A 19,780-nucleotide genomic window follows, 5' to 3' on the forward strand; every position below is an offset into this window, starting at 1 on the left:
CTGTGAGATGGTCAAATAATGGGAGAAAATTTTAAAAGTAATCACTACATAAATTGTAGTTTAGATTTGCAAGAGTCCAAGCACTAAAGTTTTTGTTTTTTAAATTTAAATTTTAGATTTTTTTAAAAGTACTTTTTAATTGCAACAATTACCACATCCAATAGACACCTAGTGGATGATGACCCACATAACTCAACAATTATGAGTTATGTGGGTAATCTATATGCATGTTATGAATACAGCAATCAAAAGAAATATGGGCATCCAGAAAGTGAAGAATGCAATTAAGAATAAGACCAGCTTCTATATTGTAAATATTATGAATTGGTCATTTCCTTCCCAGTTTCCTAAATTCCATTGTTCATTTCAAAGATTGTTACACATGTTTGAAGACCACTGTTTTCCAACGATAGCATTTCCCATTTATATTACACAGTATAAATATGAATTGTTTAACAAATATTTTCAGAGTTTAGTGTGCAATTGGACTTGTGAGTGTTTCTGCTCTAGTCAGACACTTTTTTTCTGAGGGAATTTACTGCTTTCTGGGACCAGTTGAACAGCTTGTTTTCCAGTAGGAAATTCCACCTGAAGGTACACACCTAAGGACATACCGATGTTTCTCTACTCACTGAATTTATTCAATGTTTCTTCCAACAGTCAGTCACTCCAAGCGTTATTGAAACCAAAATACTTTTACTTTTTTAATCATTTAAGTTCTAAAATTTGGGGAGAACTTTTGAGATAATTTGCCATATACAAGATTATTTATAGACTACTAAAACAACTAAGATGATGATTATATATCATCATTTTCTATTCAGATGATATCCATTTTTAAAGAATATACAGGGTTGACAAGAAAAAAAGAGAGAAAGAATATACAAGATGGGGTAAAACTAGGTTTACAATTATCTGAGAAATGTATTAGTATTTATTAATTACTGTATTATTTTCCATTCAAACAACTGTAAACCTACTTTTACCCCATTGAAGATATAAATGAATGGATATATTGATGGTGAAGCAATCACTTCCAATTATGAGGTCATGTTAACATTCAACTTGCCCATGCTCTCTCCCCACCATGCTTTTCTTTTCTCTGTGTGGGCCGTAGTTCACTTTGTTTTACTATTCTCAAGCTCTGGCTGACCTTATATCCAACTAAAGAAACATATTTCAGATCATCATATGCTGTCTTCAATTACTTGCAAATACAATGTAATGCATACATAATGAATTCCCTCTCTGGAACAAGACAGTCCATGTTTACCAAATCCAATGAACATCTAGTAGAACTATTGAGACTCCATTGATTGTCTTGTCAGTTTTCCATGGCCTTGATAGTTGGCCAGGTCAAACAGGCTTAGTAAGTCCTATATTCTCACTAATAGAGTTATAAGTGAATTTAAAAAAAAAAAGGTACTTAATAACTTTAATGTCTAATGATGAAAATGGTGAATTGGATAGGGAGAATGTAGCATTAGTATTTAAGAAATAGCAGGTGCAGAGTTAGTAAAGCTGTATTTCTTTAAGCATTTGTGAATCCTAATGTCCATATCAATGAACACAAGTGTGAAGCAAAGGTAATAGCAGTATGAAGAATTCTATATAATAAAAGCCTAATGCAAAATCAAATATACGACGGAATGTCCAGCAAAATGACCAGTCACTATGATGTGCACTGACCACCAGGCAGATGCTCAACACATGAGCTGCCTCCAGCCTGCAGACCCTAGGCCAGCAAAGGTGGGTGCCAGGGGACCCCACCCCCCATTGCCCCACCAGTTGCCCCACAGATGGGTCCTGGTAGCTGGCCAGGCCTTGGGACCCTATCAGTGCAGGAATTTCATGCACCAGGCCTCTAATATGACACAATTAACTTTCAAACCTGGCAAAAAGCACTGCAAACAGATGAAGGCCAGTTCTCAGTGCACATAGCATGAAGTAAGACCATCTATGTGGTGCAGTGTTGTTACAGGCAGGTTACAACTGTATGGCTATAACCAGGTTTTGCTTCATTCATTTTTACTCATTAAGAGAAATGTTTACAAAGTGGTCAAAATGCTTTATGAAGGGAAAACAACAACAACAACAACAACAACAAACACACATTCAGGCATGTCATTTTCTGTTTCAGAATGATTAAACAATAAGTATTGCAGGCTCCTTTTGCTTAGTACCCTAAGAAACAGAATCATTTCAAACCTGCTTATCAACTGAATGGCATCCATTGTGATACTGAAATAGTAATACTTCCCATTGTTTCTTCCTTTAATTTTCTATTTAAAAAAAGACAACTTTAGTGCCACATTAGTGGAATTTCACTGCAATGCTTAAAAACAGATGTAAAGGATTGACTTCTGAAAAGTTGTGCTACCTCAAAATATTTTTTATTCCAATGACTGGTTTCTTTGAGGTCTTACAAATGGTTGATGGCACTTATCTACCAGAGTGCTTTGCAAAGTGTTCATTGACTTTTGGCAATCTGTGCGAATTCTAATTTTTTTTAAAAGGGAGGTATTCAATAACTCACAGGAATGTGTTTATTACTTTATAAGAAGCTAGTTGTATAGAGTGAGGATGCAGTGTTTCCTGTTGGTCATCTCTGTGTGTGTTTCTTCATTTCCCAGATTGCACCCAATCTGCAGTTGTTTCTAGAACATGTCCCTTTAAATCAACAAGAAACAAAGCTCTAATAAGGAGCGCTGAATCAGGCCCATTACCACCCATGCTAATTACGCATTGAACACACTGTACTGTTTACAGAGGACCTTTCTGAGACCTAAGCATCACATTAAACTCGGAGTCTATTCCAGGAGTAGCCAAGTCTCTATAAAAATTTTATTTATCTTGAAAGGCAAATGCTTGTTCCTTGCATAATACCGAAAGACACCGTTACTCCTACTGGACCCTCCCTACGGATCCTTAGAGAGTTAGGTGGCCAATCATTCTTAACGGTGTCAGTAAAGCCAGGGAAAAGGTCAGTTCTGCAGAGAGATGAGATTCCTAGTACTTTATGGAGCCTGAATGGAAGGAAACTACGGAGGGAGGAAGGGTGGACAGGTGGGAGCTGGGGAGAAGAGCGTGTGATTTATTAGGGGGCAATATCTAAACGTGCATAGGAAAGCTGGGTCTCTCTCGATAGTCACAATTCTGGGTACCTGTCATGCACCAGAGACCCTGAAGCAACCATCCGTGTGCCTGCTTGTTTATTTCAGTTCTGGTTTGTGCGTGTTTACCGGAATGTAGTTTTCCTGGCAGCCTCGGCGGCTGGCTTGCAGGGTGTCCGTGTGCCTATGCACGAGGAGAATGAATTAATTACATATTGAAAACATCTGCATTGGGGGCGCCTGCAGTCCCCGCCGCCCCAGCCATTGGGGAGGCGCCGCTCCATCACTTGGTGTTAGGACCGCTGGAAGACCTGGGGACCAGAGCTCCGGGAGCCTGTACCATCTCCATGTGAAGGGGAGGAGGAAGGGAGTCAGCGGGAAGGCGCCCCAGCGACAGGGAGTCTGCTTCCCGGGGGGCCGGGGAGCGGGCAGCCAGGGTGCCCAGACTGCCCGGCAAGTCCCCAACTTCAGCATCGCCTCCCGCCTGGGGAGGGGCGCGCGGCTCCTACCTGGGCCCCCGCCTCGTCCGAGGGCGCCCGGGCCCTTGGGTGTCAGCTCTTGTCTGCTGGCCAAGGCAGTAAGAAGGGCTCTGCCGGCTGGGGGTGCAGGGAAGGAAGGGGAGGGGGGGGGCACTGAGGGGCAGGAGGGGCCGGAGGAGGAGGAGGGGGAGGAGCCTGGGAGGAGCCTGGAGCAGCCAGGCGGAGGGAGGGCTCCCCGCCTGGCCCGCCGCCGTGTTTGCAGGCGCTGCTGGCGGCGGCCCCGCACTCCGCCCGTTGCCGCCCGGCCGCTCGCTCCGCCGGGGAGGCTGCCCGCGCCGCGCCGCTGAGGCCGTGCGTGCGCCGCCCGCTGCGTCCCCGGCCCCGCGTCCCGCTGCGCCCTCATCCCCCCAAGTGCGCGGAGCTGCCGCCCTCCGAGTCCCGCTGCCCGGCGGCCAGGGGCGCGCTGGCCCGCGGTGCCCCCCGCCGCCGCCCCTCCGCGCCCGGCGCACCCCTCTCCCCCGGCTCCCCGCACTCTTCTTCGCATTGGCGCCCTGTCCTCCGATCGTTTATTTCTCCCCCTTCGGAGGAGGCAGAGGGCGGGGTAGGGGTCCCCTCCTCCTCGGATCCCCCACCCCCTCCCTCTCTCTCTCGGGGTGAATCGCTTCCCACCTGGCATTTCTCGGGCGCCCCGCAAAGGCCAGCCTCGCGCGCCGCCGGAGGAGGAGAAGCCGCGACTCCCCGCCGCCGCCGAGGCTCGGAGCGGAGCGGGCGGAGGAGCCTGGCGGGCGCAGTGGCCCGGGGCGGCGGCGGCCGGCGCTGGGCGAGCGCAGGGCTCTGAGGACAGCCCCCCGACGCCCCGGGAGAAGCCCCCGCGGGGCGGGACGGCGCCCCTCCTCCGTCGCGAGCCCCTGGAGCACCGCGGGCCGGGAGGCGAAGGATGCTGTCGGCGCGGCGGCCAGCGGGCTGCGGGGCAGCGCTGTGGCTCGGGCTGGTCAGCTGCGTCCTCTGCAGAGGCTGGACGGCCCCCTCCGCGTCCCGTGAGTACCTCCCGCCGGCTCCTCCCTGCAGCATGGGGTGCCCCCCCCCCCGGGTCCCCCCGGGCAGGTGCCCTCTCCCTGGTGCATCCGCGGCGCTCGCCCCGGGCTGGGGCGCCTGTCTCATGCACTTGCAGCCGCTGCAGCAGGCGGACTCTCAGCCCGGCGGTGCTCCCGGTCCGGGGCCAGGGTGGTGACACTGCTGGAGATGTTTCTGGAAAGTTGTGCCTGGGCGCAGAGATGGGTTGGCAGCTGCTTGATTAGAGAGATTCCTGCAGATGACAGCTTCTCTGGAGTTGCTCAGCCACTTCGGGGAGTGTGTGTGTGTGTGTGTGTGTGTGTGTGTGTGTGTAGGAAGTTCTTGGCATTTTGCATCGCTGGGTCCGTGGCTGGAAAGAGACCACTATGGCAGAAATAAGTTTCTTATTTTTATTTTATTTATGGTTTCAACTTCAATGAGCACGTACTTGGGGTTGGAAGAGGAGCGCATCTTGAGCCTTTGGACACCTACGGACTTGTCTTTAAGCCTCCCTCCCACCCACCTCCCCGAGAAGGGAATGGCCATTGAGTTCTTGCTTATTAAAATGGAGACGGTGGGTCCAATAGTCTCAGGGAAACTGCCTACGTTCTGTTCTTTGGCTGTTTGGGGTAATGCAGTCCAGGACTTGGGACAGGCAGGCAGTGCAGAACACCAGTGATGCAGTAGTGAACAGATTTCAGGTTCTCAGGAAGAGGATGCTGTTCCGTGTGTTTATTTCCGTGTGTTTTTGCCAGCTTAAAAAAAAATTGCTCATGTTTTCATGAGGTTAGAAAGACAGAGAGGATCCCACCGCATCTTCTGCATTGCTTTGGCAGTGCATGGCTGCTGCTTGGTCCAGAAAGAGTTAAACACTGCTAAGGTCGCCTGTAGTGAAAAATCTTAGGGTAAAGTTCATAGGCATGGACTTGTCTCTGAGAATGAGCAAAGTGTTAAACAATGATCATGAAAGTTTAATAATGTCTTCCATTTAAAAAGAAAAGTTCGGTGTTTTCCAGAACTCATCCTATGGGAAGTAGTCCTGTCTCTGTTGTTTACAAGATCCTGGGTTGCATCAATGCACCTGTGTTTCTGTGTGTTGCTATCAATGTTCTTCTGGGGTGTACATATGAGTAAGAGTAAGGATTGACAAGGACTTTGGAAGGTGTGCTAAAGAATCTACTGCATAACAATACCATATGATGAACCAGCATTGGCTTTGAGATATTTTCCCAGACAGTATTTTCTTTGCTTTTGTTGCACTGAAAGATATGGAAGCCACTGAATGGCAGTTTATAATGAACTTGAAAAATATTTTATAGGTGTGTTTAAAAAAAATAGATTAAACCTAAAATGTGATATATTATTGATGCTTTATGTCCGTTTAAAAGGTTGAAACAAAAATTGTGAATATAATGAAATTGTGAAAATATAATGTTTGGCATTAATATTTACATAAACATCTGACTATATTCTGAGGAAATTATTTTGATGAAGTTTGTTTCTACCTCAAGGTGTGTTGATATAGAACTAACTGCCACTTTTCTAAGAAAATAAACTTATTATGAAGAAAGTTTATTCCATTCACTGATTGAAGGCGCTCAAACTAGGGTTTTGCCTGACTTCTGTATTTCGTCTTTCTGTCCATCTTAGTTGTAACGGATGAATCTGAAACACTTGTCATGTGTCAAGCCTGGCACAAATACAGCCATTGGGTAAGAATGGGAAGGTTGTTATCTCAGAAATATAGTCTTTGTTTCTCCAGCTTAGTTAGAAATTGGAGCTAGAGAAGAGCAGAGACATAAATACTTTAAGTATTTACGATAATGAATGTTATGTTTGGTTATTAAAATATATTTATTGAGCTATTATATTTCATTGTTTAAAAATGTTCTAATGTATATTGTTTAAAAATGTACTTAATGGCCTCATTAAGATGACTTTTTACTTCATCTTAACTTAAATTGTGTCACCAAAACCCAAAGTTGCCTCAACTCCTGGAAGAGGATTAAATAATATGAGTGATATAGGCTTGAATGATTATAATGAGCTTTCAGTAATTATAATGTGTGTTCAGTACTTTAAATGTACATTTTTGCACTTCATGAAACATTGTACTCCTATACAATTCTTCCCAAGAAGAATGAGAGTTATATTCTTAATACTGAGTACATTCAAAGGGGAAAAAATGGTAACTATGATAATGAACAACTCAACCAGGAGAGGTCATCACAAGACAAAAAGTATTATGAAAATCAAGAAGTAATTTTTGTATTTGGTACACATTTCAAAATATGATGTCAGTGCTAAAACTTTTTGTCCTCAAATAACTTTTTAATATGATGGGCATTTTTTAGGAGACACATTCAAAATTTTTTTTTTTTTTTTCATTTCAATACCGTTTCCAATACACTAGTATATTTGCCTTTGGCTTACTTCTTTTTTTCTGTTATATTAAAGAGCATATTATTTCTGATACTATGCTTTTTAAATATGTTTTTTATTATTGATTTTTTTTAAGAGGAAGAGAGGGAGGGAGAGAAGGTAACATCCATCAGCTGCCTCCTGCACGCCCCCTAGTGGGGATCAAACCCTAAACCCAGGCATATGCCCTGACAGGGAATCAAACTGGGGATCTCTCAGTGTATGGGACTGAAGCTCACCAAGTGAGCCACAAGGGCCATAGCTTGATACCATGTTTCTTACAATCAGTCTAAGATAACTTTACATAAACTCATCTCTAGGATTACGTAGAAAGAGTCTAATTTCCTGACAGATAGTGAAAAGGAGCTGATGCTGAGCTGATGGAGGCATACAATCTTCCTTCCTTATAAATATACATGTATAGGTCACATACGTAAAGTTTAAGTAGAATATTTTCTCTTAGGGAGTTGCATTTATTTGAATATATTTGAAAGACCCTGGTAGTGCAGTTCTAAACGATGAGGAGATTGAGGCAGAATTTCATGAATTTAATTTATTCCCAAAATATACTAGATTTTGGCTTAAATAGTGCTTTCTGATAAAGGTCACTTGACATTATTTTGTATACCCATTAAAGTATAATTTCAATTACTATCACATTTATGAAGTGTGTCTTCATTTGATCAAATTCTTTTTAACAAATATGTTTTTACATATACAAGCATATCAATATCTGTATGTACTAGTATATGTAGGTAAATATTTGGGAAAATTCTTTAAATGCATGTTATATAATATACAAATACATAATATCATTAATATAAGATTATATATTTATTGTATGTAAAATATTTACATATTTTCTGTCATTTCTTTCAAGGGGTCTAACTTGCCTACAAGTTCATAAAATTCTTTTTTTTCAAGTAATGCAACAATATCAAAACCACAGGATATTGGCCTATTTTCTTTTTCTTCAATTTGTATAACACCTTACAAGTGGTATCTTTCAAATAGTGAAATTAAGTATAAAGTATATAGTAAATATAAAAGAAAATACTACTGATTTACATTGAGCTTGAACATAGCCTTAATAAAATTAATTTAATTTATTTCATTTGAATTTACATTGTGATAAATTAACAAAATAACATTGTCTTAATACAATGAATTTAAATAAAAAAGTGCAATAGGCTGGCAAAATGTATGGGTTGTGAAGAGGTAACACATTGCTGAAACCTGTTTGGCTCAGTGAATAGAGCATCAGTCTGTGGACTGAAAGGTCCCAGGTTCGATTCCTGACTAGGGCATGCACACTGGTTGTGGGCACAACCACAGTACGGGGTGTGCAGGAGGCAGCTGGTCGATGTTTTTCTCTCACCAATGTTTCTAGCTCTTTATCCTTCTCCCTTCCTCTCTGTAAAAAAAAAATCAATAAAAATATATTTTAAAAAAGAAGTAGTACATTTTTTTACTTAATGTTAAATAATAATAAATTCTATTTTACCTTTAATAGAGAAATGTGTACCCCTGATTTCATTATCAGCACAGATATTCAGGAAACAGGAACCTTTGTCCAAGTTTTACTCCTTTAACACCAATCTATGATAAAATTGGGTTAAAAAAAAAGAATTCACAATCCAATAAAGGCTTTCATTAACCTTTATACCATTTCAAACAGACAACATATCCTTTGCAGATGACAACTAACATCAAAGTTGTTTGATGCGTATCATATTTTAAAAATTAGATTTCTAATTTATGTTTTCTATTTTAATTGGCAGGGTGTTTGAAGTTCTCTAAGTTCTCTGAGATTTTTAAATCACTTGTTTTAATTAGTAGATTCTTCCAGAGAAAATCTTAATAATAAGTCCTTAAGGCTGAACTATAAAGTCTTCATTTCTGATGTATTGTTTTTTATGATTGAAACATAAAAGGAATTTGCTATAGTTCCCCTTTGTCTTGTTTCTCTTTTAAAACTCAGTATTATTCGTACAGAGTAAGGAGAGATTCTAGGCTTAGAAATCCTATCTCTTCTGGTGTGTGATTTTCTTAAAAATGTTGAACATCTGGAGGACCAACTTCATGTTATCTGGGCAGTGATTGATGCTACCAAGTTGAAGAAATAAAACATGTAATTTCAGAAATTTCCCATATCTAATCTTTTAGAGAAGTGCTTTATCATTTATTGCTACTTGAAAAGTTCAACAACAGAGTGCATAATTATAACATCAAAACTACTATGTCATGGAAATAAAGCCAATGCTATGCTTACATCTGCATAAGTAGTTGACATAGAATGGTATCAGTGTTTCTAAAGAATACATACTGGTAGTATAAGCTAAGTAGATGTTAGGTATATTTCTATAATCATTTAATGAATGGCATTTGGAAGGCATTATGTGCTTAATTTTGACATTTTAATGTGCAAGAATAGTCATAGAATGATCTTCACATAGCCTTTAACTTTTCAAGTGAGAATCTTAAAAGAGAACACTTCTCAGCTGTCATCAGTTAACACACAGGATCTTCCATCTCCTGGGGTCTTGAGAACCTGTAAGCGATAGTTTGACCAACTACAGATGTTGTTGGGATGTGGAGGTGCCACCTCTCTCTCTATCCCATTTCCTTTTTGAGGCAGAAACTCCATTTGCACCTCTCTTAGCCTCTGTCTCTACAGTTCACTCATTCCTTCCATGTTAGGCAGAGTGACTGGCCTAGCATGGTCAAGTAGCTAATGTACTGAGCTCCTTCTTCTTCCTTCGGGCTGCCTGCATAAGGTATAGATTCTGCTGAAAGGTATGCAAGAGTAGGCATTGGCTCTGCAAGGATTTATGTGATAGGATAAGGAAACTTTGGCTCTTGCTATTGCTGGAAAGTCTGTTAATTTTCAGAACTAAAGTTAGTGCATCCAGAAAGAAACTCTCTACAGACTGATTCATATGCCTTTCAGCATAACAATTATTGCTTGTCTCATTTTTGATTCTTATAAGTATATTTCCAGTAGGACATGATCTCACTCATCTAGGGGAAATGGTGAACAACATAGACTGATGAACAAGAACAGACCCAGAAATAAGGAGCCATGGGTCAGACTGTTGGACCTCAAAGGGAGGGTGGGGATAAAAGGGAGAGATCAATCAAAGGATACATATGAGCCTAATCAGTGGTCGAGGACAATAGGGGAGTAGGGGCTTGAGTGTGGGGGGGTGATTGTAAGAGGGGGTGAGGACAAATATGTGATACCTTAAAGAAATTTAAAAAAATAAAGGAGGGAGAGAAGAAAGATAAGAGAAAAGTAAGAAAAAGCTTTATTAACATGCTATTAATACATACGGTATTAAAAAAATAAAGTTAGTGCATCCAATTGTTGTCATACATTTAAGCCATAGTCTGCTGTATCAGAAATTATTATGTAAGGGGTCATATTTGCTCTCCACCTGCGACTCTGTTTCTAATCTAATACTAAGGCAGAAGTGGGAGTGCTAGTCAGTGTACCCTATCACACCCAGACATATTAAAATTGCCAATAATTAGCTTAGTACTGAACTAAATGAACAGGAGGAAATTTTTGCATATGTTAAAAACCAGCAACAAAATAAAAGTTGGCCCAGTTGGTGTTGCTCAGTGGTTGAGCATCAACCTGTGAACCAGGAGGTCACAGTTTAATTACTGGTCAGAGCACATGCTGGGTTTCAGGCTTGATCCCCAGTGGGGGGTGTGCAGGCAGCAGCCTATCAATAATTCTCTCTTATCCTTGATGTTTCTTTCTCTCCCTTTCCCTTCCTCCTTGAAATTAATAAAAATATATATTTTTCAAAAAGTTTTTTTTTTTCACTTCTTTGGGGAATTGGACTTTAATTATGACCTGTAAAAACCCTTCTATTTGTTCATTCATTCATTCATTCATTCATCCATTCATTCATATTTCTGAATGGTCCTGTTAGTGATAGGATTTCTTTCAGAGAAACACTTAGAATACAATTGCTTTATCTATGGTCAATAACATTACCAATTTAAACACATCCTGGTTGCAGACTTTAAAGGTTAACACATTCAGTTCCATCTCATCCATTTAAGTATCACAGGAATTTGACATGCCTGGAGCTAGAAGTTACTTCATGTTCTTGCCCCTTCTGTACAATTAAGAAGAGTTAGATATTTTGAATCAATTATTCTCTTTAAAAAATGAGTCATATGCACTTTGAAAACAATGTTGTTAATCCCCCCAATTGTAAATTTTGAAAAAGATCTTGTTAAACTCTTATTTAGTCCATTTTGGGGGTATACTATTCACAACAACAGCTTGAAGTAACTGATTTTTTTTATAGCACTCCAGATTTTTAAACCTCCCCTGATAGTAGGAAATCTGGAAATAAAGATGTATTGGTTGACTCTGAGCTTGCTTGCTGCAGATATGTTCTCGGCATACAGCCAAAATGGGAAAGGAATAGGGAAGGGCTCCTGAGGGCCATATTCTACATTTTCCTTATGACTTACGTTTGTTGGAAATATCCACACAGCCATACATAGTGATACATTCTTTAATGTTTTCGTGTTCAGGGAGGAGGTAAAATTAGTCCCATGAATACTTTTACCAGCAAAAACATATCTCCAAACCTCTATAAGGTTTCTGCTCCCCGTTGCTAGCCCCTCATCCCCGTTTTGTTTACGCTGGGCTGGTGTCTGAGCTGTCTGGGAATGTGAATTGGACAAAACGGCCATGCTGGTGTGACTTCACACTGTCAGGTTCGCTGAATCTGTGATGTGTGGTGCAGTTATATTGGGATCAAGTTATGTAAAGTTTAATCAAATTCAGCAAGGATTGCTCACTTCTCTGCATTAGACATCATTTTGAAAAAGAGTATGTAAAAAGAAAAATATGTCCTCCTAATTTTTTACTACCATTATAATGCCATCATGTTATTTGATTATAGTATTATTTCAAAGGAATACATGGAAAAAGTAAATACATATACTCTGAATTTATAAAACAACTTTGGGAGTGAGATACCATGATTTGCTAAAGAAAATCGTAAGTTTACCACTAAGAATAGTCTCTTAAAACAAAAGGTAGCCGAAATCGTTTTGGCTCAGTGGATAGAGCATCAGCCTACAGACTGAAAGGTCTCAGGTTTGATTATGGTCAAGGGCATGTACCTTGGTTGTGGGCACAGTAGGGGGTGTGCAGGAGGCAGCTGATCGATGTTTCTCTCTGATCAATGTCTCTCTCTCTCTCTCCCTTCTTCTCTGTAAAATATCAATAAAATATATTTTTTTAAAAGATACTTATTGATAATTTTAGTTATATGGACTCCAAAGGTTATTTTAAACTCAAGATAAAATATATGTTCATTAAATTATATCATTCCGTAACTCATTTTACTGGACAGTCACCCTTTATGGAAATCAAATTATTAAGCAAATTTATAAGTATATGTTTTCCTTTATATACTCTATATATCTTTTTCAGGTATTGGACAAAATATATAAACAGAAGAACTACATGAAAAATGTCAGCCTAAATTATGTTTTGTGGCAGAATTTTATCATATTTTAGGGGTGTTATTTGTTTAAAATTTTACTAAATACATATTAACAATGGCCTAAGCTGCATTCATTTACTTAATTGCTAATAAATTTTAAGTCTAAATTTATACATGTAAAAGTGTATTTGAAGCATTTTTGGTTCAACCAAACAAAATACGTCTGGAAAAGCATAGATGAATGTCAATTTTAGATGATTAAATGAATGTGCTACAAGGTTATTTTCATTGTCAACCAGTCTGAGAACATGTGACTTGGCTTTTTCCCGCCTTTTGTGCCCATAGCCATAAACCCATAAGTTTGATGCCACCATCAAGGCAGATGTTGCTAATTTGTAATAGCTTTTTTTTTTTTTTTCTCATTGCTTCTGAATATAGCCACAGAATAAAAAACTTCTCTACACAGTGCACCATGCAACCACATACAGGGTGTTCCCCAAATTGTGTACACACTTAGAACTATTATGAAGTTGATGTCTATTAAGATACAATTTAAAAGATTCTATAGAAATAAATAATTTTTTTTGTCAATGCCTGTTTTCAAACTGATAACTGCTGTGGTCCAGGCACTGCTGATAACATGAAGCAATAGAATTGCAGACATAAAGAATCATTTTGTTCAGCCCTGACTGGTTTGGCTCAGTGGATAAAGCATCAGCCTGCTGACTGAAGGGTCCCAGGTTCAATTCCAGTCAAGGGCATGCACCTTAGTTGTAGGCACATCCCAGGTAGTGAGTGTGCAGGAGACAGCTGATTGATGTTTCTAACTCTATCCTTCTCCCTTTCTCTCTGTAAAAAAATCAGTAAAATATATATATATTTAAAAATAATCATTTTGTTCAATATTTGTGTGCCCTCAATTCGTGGATTGTTGTAGTTTGGAACCATCAATTTTATCTTTTATGTATTCCCATAAAGTCTAGTGTCACTTTAAGATGAAATTTCTTTGTTCAAAACTCACTCTGGCTTCACCCATTATTTTAAATCAGTTAAACATGAAAAAGAGTGAAAATTAAGTGAATTATCAGGTCTTCAAGTATGTATACATTATGGGGGGGCACCCTATATAATCTTATCAAATTTGCCTCATCAAATATGCTATAACACCATCACCAGAAAATGTTCAGCTAACTTTTGGTTAGTGATAAAATTCACTCACTGTTACTTAAATTACTTGGTTATTCTTAGATGCTCTCATATAAAAATAATTTTGAAAATAATGTATATGCTTTTTTTTTAATAGATGTTTCCTCATTGAGTTCCTCAGATTTGTAGTGACTTACATTTTCAGCAGCAACAATAAGTGTTTTATTCTATAACCATGCAACAATAGACATTATTATGCTTTTAAATTTGTTATTGTTGTTTTGTTTTTTGCTAATTGGTATAAATGGCTAATATTTGTTGAGTGTTGACTCCAGATCAGGCACTACTCTTTAGATGTGTTAATTCATTTATTCCTTACAATAACTCCCCAGTTTGCAGATGCAGAAACTCTAGCAGAGAAGGTTAGTCGATTTTGCCCAGGTTAGCAGTATGATCCATTCCTACAGAACTGGGTTCTTAACCACGGCACTCCTGGCTGAGTCTGAAATAGTGTGCCACTGAATTTCCATTTCTCCAATACTGAGTTTCACCTTGCTTCTAGGCAATGTTTTGAATTAATTGATTCTCATATAGCATTATAGGGGGAAATAAACCATTCTATTTGTAAACAGGAAAATATATATTTAAAATAAAAAGATAAACACAACTTATTTTAATTATAGTAATATCATAAAATAATACCATGGCACTTACTTCCCCCCTTTTTAAAATAAAGCAATTTTGCCATGTAATTCTATTTTTTACATATGTTTAACAGTCATTTGTTAAAGACACTTATTTAAAGCTGTGCAAAATATTTAATACTAAAATATTAAAATGCCTTGTCAGATACAGCTATTTTAAACTGGTCCTCAGGACATTTTTTTTTAAGTCTCTATCACAAACGGTAATATCATTGCCATCACTAGGGTTAAAAGATAATCCCTGTGTAATCTATAACCATTGTTTTGAGTAACAATTTTGTGTAATGTCTAAACCATCAAGCTTTTCTTGAAAGTCTTGTTGTGAGGAAAACTTGCTTTAATGGCAGTGGGAAAATATTTGTCTCAAAAATAATTGTTAGTTCTAACGGCTTGAATATTTCTTGTATCTATTCCTTGCACTCCAGGTCCATCACCACAGCTCTGGTTTTGATTTTCAGTGTTTCCCTTGAGGCATTAATTTAGATTTGTAGAAACACCTCTGCTTTTACTCATTCTTTAACATCAATATCTCTGCCAGAAATACTTTTTTAAAAACACGGTTCTTGTCTTGGTTCTCCACTTCTCTGGTTCTTGCCTGTCCCTTTGATGTCATTGCTCCCTAACCCAATACTTGCACCCCATACTGAAATCCTTGCAGTTTCTACAGTGCAACATGTTGATTTTTTTTTTTTTATGCCTCCTTACATTCTGTCCTCTTCTTTTGGAATGCCTTTTTCTACTTTACCTATTTATCTGATGTAAGAAAAACTCATTTGTAGGTCAAGCCTCAAACTTTGGAGCAGATTGAAGGGAGCATCACCTCCCTGTGGCAGTTTGGTGTAATCACAGGCAAAATACTAAGAAAGTGCTAAGCAGTTTCTTTGCTGCATGAATTTACAAGAAGTAATGTAAGTCACTTTCAATTATCTGGCATTAGAATGAAAAATTATGCCGAATTGTTAACAATAGAAGGAAGGTAATGGATAAAAGTCAGATACTTTTAAAAAAATCATCATTTACATGAATATTTATCTGTCATTTCAAGGATAATAATGAAACTAAACTGTGAAAGTTCTAAAACATCTCCAACCACTTTCCTATGTGGCTCTATTTGGCAGCATTTTCTGAACTTCACTTAAGCCATATGGTTGGTCAGATTTCTTCAAAGCCACACGTGACTGCCCTCTACAAAGCATATTGTTGCTATGAAATACTTATTTTATTAATACAAGTCAAAGACAGACATCAACAAAATAATTATCATACCTAACAGGTAGTTTAAATAGAGTGCTTATGGTGTCAAAAATATTGTAAATGATAGAGGTAGCTGTGGAGAAACTTTATGATTATATACACCTGTAGTATATCATAATCTAGCATATTCATTGATAGTGTCAAAGTTGGCAAGAGATATGGACGTACATAATGTGTTAATCAATAAAAATATTGGGGAAAATAGAAATGTCAGGTGGTTTTATCTATCTAATAAAAGGGTAATATGCAAATTAACCCTCACTCCATCACAAAAATGGTGGCACCCATATCCACAAGATATCGATGCCCAATCCTCTCAGCCCCACTGGAGTCCCCCAGTCCTGAGTGGGGGAAGCCACTGAAAGTGGGCAGCGTGAGTGGCCTCACAGAATGCTTGTTTCATCGCCACAGCAACAAGGCAAGCATTCTGTGCCTCTTCTCTGATTGGCCTCTGGGCTCATCAGTGAGCCTCTGGGCAGTGGGCACAGAGCAGCTAGGCCCTGCAGAGAGCCACTGGCGCACAGGGCTACTAGTTTTTAATATAACAAAAATATTCTTTGTAAATGCAAAAATAGTCACATACTCAATTGGCTTATAATTTAAATTAACTGTATCCATCTCTACATTTGAAGCTTTATACATTCTGTGCCTCAACCTTAAAATATTCTCCATTCTATACAGTCTTTCCCGTTTTAAAGCCTGCCAGTTCAGTGAAGTCTGTTTTAAATGTTACATCCATTGCATTGATTCCCCTGGCCCTGCCTTCTGATAACACAAGCTAGTCCCTTTTCTTTTATCCCGTAGTTTACACAAGCAAAGCCTATATTTTGTTCATAGATTAATAGATATAAGGGTGTGGTTGTGTCAAAGGAGCTAGACTTCAATAAGTACCTCTTATAATAGATATTAGGAACTGTACTAATTGCATTGAATTTCTTATATATAATTAGTGGATTACTTTTCTGCTGGAATTCTCATAGCATAAAAATGCTCAAAAAAGGTAAAACTCACCAGTTTCATTTTCATACGGTTCTTAATTTTATCAAGTTCTCCCTAATACAGACACAAAATTTACATCCTAGTAAATTCTGGTAATTGTAGTTGGGCTTTTGTAATAAAAGCTTAATATTTTCCCAAAACCATTGCCATAAAATATTTGAACACATATATGATAAAATTCTGTTAAATGCTCTTTTTAAATTTAGCCACTATAATTAATTCTCAAAGATTAATATATCCATTAAGAGAAAAGACTGCGGTTTATACTGAGTTATAACCCTCAGATTAGCTATAATATTCCTAGGTACCTAAGTAGTGTTATATGAATTCAATTGTATTGAAATGAGTTAGTTCTATATGTAAATTGTGCAGATAGTAGATTGTAACAAGTATATATTTTTTTCTTAGTTTTATTTTTCTAGCTAAAAGCATTGTATTTAGAAGTAATATAATTTTAAAATATTAGTTACAAAAAAATTGTCCATAACTCAAAGTCCTCATTTTATAAAAATACTACCTTAAAATTAACATATCTGTATGAATTAGCAAACAAAATGAAACAGATAAGTATTTCAAAGGAATGTTATTCAAAAGTAGCAGGGCTATTAAAGTTATTTTGAAAGATAATTTTTGTTACTTAATGTGAAAGGCAATTGAATTTCAATTTATTATCTGTTATTTGCCCCAAGTATATTAGGAAGATATTACTGCAATATGATTAGTCTTCATATCATGAAAAACATGATTACATAAATATTGACTACAGTGATCTGAGATATTTTAGATTTACAAAGAATATATAATCACCCAAAGTATAAATTTTGGAACTTAAAATGTGCTGTTACTGTACCTGTTTAGACTATAGGTGGTAAAATGAGAATAACCTATCCATGTTCAAAAAGAGGTTTCAGAATCTTCTATAATAATAAAAGAGTAATATGCTAATTAGACCAGATGTCCTTTCGGATGACCTTCCAGACGAAGCCGAGACTACCAGGGAAGCCCGGGTCCCTGGTGCCAGAGGGAAGCCGGAGCTGGCAGCCAGGGGAAGGAAGGCCTACTCTTACATGAATTTCGTGCATTGGGCCTCTAGTCTTAAAAATAAAAAGGACTTTGTCTCCTCTCTCCAATTGGCATTATAGAGCTTTTTGTAGAAGGCTTTCAGATCTGTTGTTTGTTCATTTATATGTCTATAATTATAGTATTTAGAGCATCCCATACTGTGCTTGTTTCTACAAATTGAACTTTCAAGTGACAGATGCACAAATGGATAGACAGTCCATACTAGTGAGGAGAGGGCTGGCTTCCTGGAGTTGTCTTAAGACAGCGGTTGCCTAAGAAATAGTTGAAGAAGGACAACTCAGACACATGCATTGCAGGTTGTCATGTTTGGGAAAAATGACTGCCTCTAGGCCTGGAGCTAAAATTATTTCTCATTATCCTATGAAACTCCTTACTTCTACATAACACATACAGTTTATAAAATTGTAGTAGAAAAAAGTTGCCACTTCATAAGCTTCTATGAGTCAAGCATCCTGCTTATCATTTCTTTGACTCTTATTTCAAAATTATCTTAATATCTTTTTTGAGACATTGATTTTAATACATTACCATAAAGCTGCCTTTTATTTATTAAGCATGGTAACATTTAAATTAAAAATTACTAAATCGTCTCAGCCCATCCAAAAGCAAGTTCATCTATGGGTGACTAAGGAAATCCTCTCCATTGATGAATTTTAGCCAGAACTTGGAAGATAAGACAAAAGTAGCCAAGAAAAGAGAAGGGAAGAATGTTCCAGGCAGAAGAGAACAAGCATGCAATTCTGACATTGGCCACGTTTGACCTCAGTCTGATGAGCAGTGACTTTGGAATAAGTCTGCTGTGAAATATGCAATGAAAAGAACATTTTGAAAGAGTACATGACCCTCCTTAATAGTTTATCACATAGAGAGAAGTAGATCTTCACTCCTAGGAAATAGAGACAAAAATCACTTTTCATCTTTAATTGATGAATAATGCATCTTTTACCAGTTCTGTTAAAAATAAGCTTCAAGGAAACCTTATTCCAAGGATTAGCATGATTATCTGACAAGTCTGCTGTCTAGAACTAAAAGCCTATAAATTGCTGCACGTAAAATGCCCGGCACAGATTCAGGTGTAGGGTAGAGATAACATTTTCCTAAAAATTGCCATTTTGAAATATGTCCAGTTTATTTTTTTAAGATTTTGGAAAATTATATTTGTATTGTTTCTGTTTTGTTTTGTTGTTGTTATTGTGTTGTCTTTATTGATCATATGAACTAAAAGTAGTTGCAATCTGTAGTTCAACCTAAAACGGCAAATTTGTTTAATAAGGAATCACTGAAGAAACAAAAATCAAAATACTGCATGTGGGTGTTTTGTGTGGTATGTATGTATGTATGTATGTATGTATGTATGTATGTATGTACCATCCAGCAGTGGGATTGATAAGGGGGCTCCACAATCGCCCCCGCAGAGAGAGGCCCAGGCCACTGACCTGCAGGCTGTGGTGGGTGGTGAGGCCTCCCTCTGCTGGGGCAATCCATCACAGAGCCCTAGCCAGGTGCGCAGGGCCTACTTCTTTGGGGCGAGCAATCACGGAACCCTGCAATCCATCACCCCAAAAAGGCCCAGACCACATGGTGGCCATGCTGTGGCAGTTGGGTGGGGCCTCCCTCTGTGTGGTGATAGATCATTCCAAATTTGTCTTAGCTACCCTAATAAATTATAAAATAGAGTCCCACTGCATGAAATCCATGCACTGGAGGGGTTGTCTCTCAGCCTGACAGATAATGAAGAGACCCCGGCTACATGGTGGCCATGCTTGTGGCAGGTGGGTGGAGGCCACCATGTAGTCTGGGCCTCTTTATTATCTGCCAGGCTGAGAGACCCCCCTCTCCTCCCACAGTGCACGAATTTTGTGCAGCAGGCCTCTAGTTTATTTTATAATTTAGTAGGGTAGCTAAGACAAATTTGGAATGATTAGCAAAGATAAGACCCATATATTATCTAATTTATACATAATTCCACATATAAGTGGTCAAAAAATGAGATAGCAATATAGTGCAAATATATCAAGAAAGAAGGAAGTAATGAATGTATAATT

General features: G+C 38.6%; 1 protein-coding gene across 1 annotated transcript in view; it reads left to right on the forward strand.

Moving 5' to 3' along the window:
- The first annotated feature begins 4,382 nt into the window (after positions 1 to 4,382).
- CNTNAP2 (contactin associated protein 2) overlaps positions 4,383 to 19,780 on the forward strand; it is a 1,655,787-nt gene continuing 1,640,389 nt past the window's right edge. Inside the window, exon 1 of the mRNA XM_036429148.2 lies at positions 4,383 to 4,629. Within this exon, the coding sequence (XP_036285041.1) occupies positions 4,530 to 4,629 (100 nt within the window). The 5' untranslated portion in view covers positions 4,383 to 4,529. The remainder of the gene's footprint in view (positions 4,630 to 19,780) is intronic.

This window comes from Pipistrellus kuhlii, unplaced genomic scaffold (assembly GCF_014108245.1).
Source record: "Pipistrellus kuhlii isolate mPipKuh1 unplaced genomic scaffold, mPipKuh1.p scaffold_m20_p_10, whole genome shotgun sequence".
NCBI lineage: Eukaryota > Metazoa > Chordata > Mammalia > Chiroptera > Vespertilionidae > Pipistrellus > Pipistrellus kuhlii.